This window comes from Entelurus aequoreus, linkage group LG16 (assembly GCF_033978785.1).
Source record: "Entelurus aequoreus isolate RoL-2023_Sb linkage group LG16, RoL_Eaeq_v1.1, whole genome shotgun sequence".
In the NCBI taxonomy this organism is placed as follows: Eukaryota; Metazoa; Chordata; class Actinopteri; order Syngnathiformes; family Syngnathidae; genus Entelurus; species Entelurus aequoreus.
This window is the reverse complement of record NC_084746.1, coordinates 27,604,052-27,608,517: the sequence shown is the minus strand read 5'-3', so window position 1 is coordinate 27,608,517 and position 4,466 is coordinate 27,604,052. Positions and strand designations below refer to the sequence as shown.

At 36.4% G+C, this 4,466-nt stretch overlaps 1 protein-coding gene and 1 long non-coding RNA gene across 3 annotated transcripts in view; one reads left to right on the top strand and one right to left on the bottom strand.

Annotated features, from left to right (window-relative positions):
* The first annotated feature begins 364 nt into the window (after positions 1-364).
* Positions 365-2,138, top strand: LOC133630790 (uncharacterized). The gene is made up of 3 exons (XR_009821343.1): positions 365-556; positions 884-1,025; positions 1,830-2,138. It is a non-coding gene; the product is annotated as an uncharacterized LOC133630790 (long non-coding RNA).
* The window catches only part of sntg1 (syntrophin, gamma 1), a 118,160-nt gene continuing 115,308 nt past the window's right edge, over positions 1,615-4,466 (bottom strand). For both annotated transcript variants that reach the window (XM_062022529.1, XM_062022530.1), the window contains exons 18-19: positions 2,116-2,226; positions 1,615-2,045 (exon numbers count right to left, since the gene is read on the bottom strand). In XM_062022529.1, the coding sequence (XP_061878513.1) occupies positions 1,863-2,045; positions 2,116-2,226 (294 nt within the window). In that variant the 3' untranslated portion in view covers positions 1,615-1,862. The remainder of the gene's footprint in view (positions 2,046-2,115; positions 2,227-4,466) is intronic.

Genomic DNA, 4,466 nt, shown 5'->3' with positions numbered 1-4,466 from the left:
GAAGTAATGGGAACTTTGGATAGGTCAATAATTCATAATAACGTTGATTTCGATTCAATATTACAGTATGTTTTGAGCAAAAAAAACCCAGCTTTGTTTTATTAGTCAACATTGCAACTTTTTCTAAATTACATTTCACCTTTAAGCTTTTTTATTTCACTTTTGTTATTGTTTTTGTTTATTTTAATAGTATTTTTAGAATGTGCCGTGGGCCTTTACAACATTAGCTGAGGGCCGCAAATGGCCTCTGGGGCACACTTTTGACACCCCTGCTATAGATAATAAAAATTTAAATCTATGGATAAAAAGCAGAGCCTGGCAACGCATGCGCGTTTATCATAACTCTCTTGCTTTCCCAGTCTCCGCCCCTCCCTTAGGAATGCTGCTGCGCACACACCTTCACAATTTGTTTTGATTTTAACCCCTTCTTAACCCTGGGCGTACATTGAAAATATACGCAACCCTAACTCAAAATGCCGGACATTTGAGGCATTTAAGAAACCCCGCCCGGACAAGCCCGCAAAAGAGGACATGTCCGGGGAAAAGAGGGCGTATGGTCAGTCTATTGTAGCTTGCCCATCACCGTTTGTACAGTTGTTGTCGACTGCTATTTTTACATGGCAGCTGTATTTAATGGTGCTCGTTTGTGGTTTGAAAGCAGCTCCATCAGACAAATAACTCATTAAGTAAGAGTCTAAACAACATATTGTTGACGTAACTACAATTAGGAAATAAATACAACCGGTGACGTACCTGAACTATTCTTCTTTATGTTTGCTAGCAGTTAGCACTGCTTTTCACCGCCACTTCCTCTTGAAATGCACTTGTAATTATGTCTGTTCCATTAGTCATATCGATATTTTAAGTTTCATGTCTTGTCCAGGGTTCACCCCGCCTTCCGCCCGAATGCAGCTGGGATAGGCTCCAGCTACCCTGAGAGGGACAAGCAGTAAAAAATGGATGGATGAATTGTTGCGCGCCCACGGCTGACCAACTGAAGAAGAGAAGGATGTCACGTGGACGTGGTTTGTTATGACGCATTTAAATACCCTGGGAATTTTAACAGTTTGGACAGGAAGTGTGGAATAATTCTATTTATCACAATTGTGTCACCTTATTTGTTTAAATTAATTCATACATCGAGATGACCACATGTCACACCTCGGGGAATAAACTGTTATATTTTTGATGGACATCATTACATCTCACTTTTCCAGAGGTAGCACAAATACAAATAAAAAAGGGAGAGAATGTTATGACGCATTTAAGTACGCTGGGAATTTTAACAGTTCAGACAGGAAGTGTAGAAGAATTCTATTTATCACAATTGTGCCACCTTATTTGTTTAAATTAAATCATAAATGTAGATGACAATGTGTCACACCTCGAGGAATAAACTGTTATATTTTTGATGGACATAGAAAATGGATGGATAATTAAATCTCACTTTTCCAGAGGTAACACAAATACAAATAAAAAGGGAGCGAACCCCTGGATCCCTAAATAATTGAAGATATATGCCCCTTTTGCACATATAGTGTAAGCAAACCAAAAGTGAGCAGAGATATCCTTCCAAAACCTCAGTAAGCGTTCATACAAAAGTAGACCACTTGCTTTTTCTTGTTGTGATGTGTGGATCATAATAATTTTACTAATAATAAGGATGTCCCAGAAGGTTGGCCTAAAAAGCTGTTCACATTGCACACTTGGTGTCCATTGAGTCTTTTTGTATTCCCAAAGTCCCAGAAAGGCTTTATGAGAAATTCCAGACTTTTTTTTTCCCTGAGGAAGTCTTTATGAAGTCTTTTTTGTCTTTCTCCCATCTTAAGCTACAGAGTCGTGACTAATCCAGAGGTGCTGCGTCAAGTGGTGAATTTTAGTTTGGGAGTGTGCGAATTGCACGAGAGGCTCGACAGAGAAGGGATGCCGGCGTTGGCGGCCGTGGCCTGGCTCTCCACAAACACGGGGTCAAGGCACGCCACTTTGGCAGCGAAGAAAGCGTGAATGCAGTGAAGCACCGCAAATAGGTTGGAAAACTCCAGTTCCTGCACAAATTAAATCAACAAGAGAGTCATCTTTTCTTTTATTAAGACACGATCTAAAGAGTTATTTTACCTTTGCTTCGATGGATTTGGAGTCTTGGTTTTGGAATAAAAACTTGATCTTGCTTTTGCCGTCATCTGATGATCCTTTCAGCTGAGAGAACTTGTATCTCCACAGAACAGCCTGAAACGTTACCAACCAGACACTTATCATGTGTTTATATGAAAATGAATAATTGATGCAACTCGACATGACACCCCTTGTAGTGTTGCCAATGTTAATATAGCCAGTAGGGAAGAAAAAGAACATTAATGTGTATTTTCTTATGTTACTAGAATCCTCTGGAGGCAAGTATCACTATCAACTGAGGTTAGAACATCATCCTCAAAACAAGAGATGAGTGGAGAAATACTCAAAACTTCAACCGAATAGCCAAACATTCCCAATTCAGCTAATCTGACACTTAAGCAAGACAATTCATATTTAATGTTTTAGCACTTAAAGTGGCACATGTTACATACCATGAACTGTCATAATATACAAAACAACTTTTGTGACTATTGAATGAACATGTTTCTGACCTTTCCACTGTGTTTTTCAGCCTAAAGTAGCATACAATGCACTGTTGTGATGATTACAGTCTGTTTTGTGGCGAAAAAACTTTGACCAATCTATTTAGATTTTTTGATTGACAGTGACATGCACTGGCGTGACTATTCCACTATGTCTCACCCATTTGCCCAAACTATCCAGTTTTACTATGCATTATAGTGAAACTATTATGGGATGATTTTTTGCAAAAACACTCAACTGAGGCCATCATTCATATATAATAACAGTAGTGATGAATATACAATGTACTGTTGTGACTATTCTACGATGTTTTAATACAAGTTGCCCTCAACTAAAACTGTCCAGATTTCATGATAACAGTCTCAAACTGATTGAATGGCCCTCTTCAATGGCCCTCCTTTTCATCTGACTAAGTTATTTCAAACATCTTACATTCTGCTGATCTTTTTAAAAATAGTATTGTGTTATCTAGAACTTTCTATGGACACACAGCAGCATATTTATGTTTATGTATATGTTCTAGACCAGGGGTCCCCAAACCTTTTGACTCTGGGGCCACATTGGGTGAAAATTGTTTTGCCGGGCTGTGTATATATATATATATATATATATATATATATATATATATATATATATATATATATATATATATATATATATATATATATATATATATATATATATATATATTCCTCGCGCACTGATTGACTGAAAGAGCGCGATGATGTCACGTTATCGATGGGAAAATGCATTTTTAGACAACATGATTTGCCTGAGCGGCTAGGAGACCCAGAGAGTAACAAGCTGTAGAAAATGGATTACAAAGGACAGATGTGAAAAAAAATAAAAATAAAAATACTTTTTTTTTTTTTTAACTTGGGACTTCCCGCGGGCCGGATTTTGGATGTGTTCTAATCTAGACCAAAAAACACTTCATATTCTCTACTGCTCACGAGTGTTACCATATCTGAGTTATTGTACAGAAATATAGGGAAGCAACTACAAATGGGCGCTTCATTCCCTAGCCATCTTACAAAAAACATCAATTATCAATATTACATAATTTTGGATATGTAGAACATATAAGCAAACCCTTTATTTATTGAATCAAAAATATTGAAATTAAACCATTTGGTGCATTTGCAAAAAAAATTCACCAAATCAAAGCAAAACAAAGCAAACTAAAACCTTCTACTCAAGAATGTACAACAAATCTTCTTAACAAAAGAGGAGAAATGTAACCTTACAGGAAAATCTAATTGAAAATATTTGTATGCGTGTACAACACTTAAAACCTTTAGCATTTCCGTATGTATAATGAATTTATGGAATGGATCAACCAAAGAAATCAAACAAAGCACCAATAGAGTCAGTTTAAGAGACTGTTCAAACTACAAGTCTTCACAAAATACAAAGAACAACTACGATGACCATATTTAACTTTTTTTTGTTGAGATAATGATTATTTATGTATTTAATATTTGTCTACTTACTTATGGTATATTATTTTTATTATTTATTTACTGTTCCCTTGCAAACAGAGAACAAGGAAATAGGATGAAAATTTATATAATATTAAAAGGGGTATGATTAAATAAGCTCAGCTTCTTCCTACTCCTTTTCGGACGTGCTGTGATGAAACAACTGGAAATATGTGACACATTACATGGTATGGTATGCATGTTCCAAATAAACTGAACTGAACTGTTTGATGAGCTAGGACAGGACTTCCTGGACTTCCTGGTACTGTCACATGCAGTAAAAATGCAGCATGGAGTCATCTGCTGATTCATGTAAATGCACATATTTTATGTCTTAATTTATCGAACAGATCAACACTAAGTGCTTTT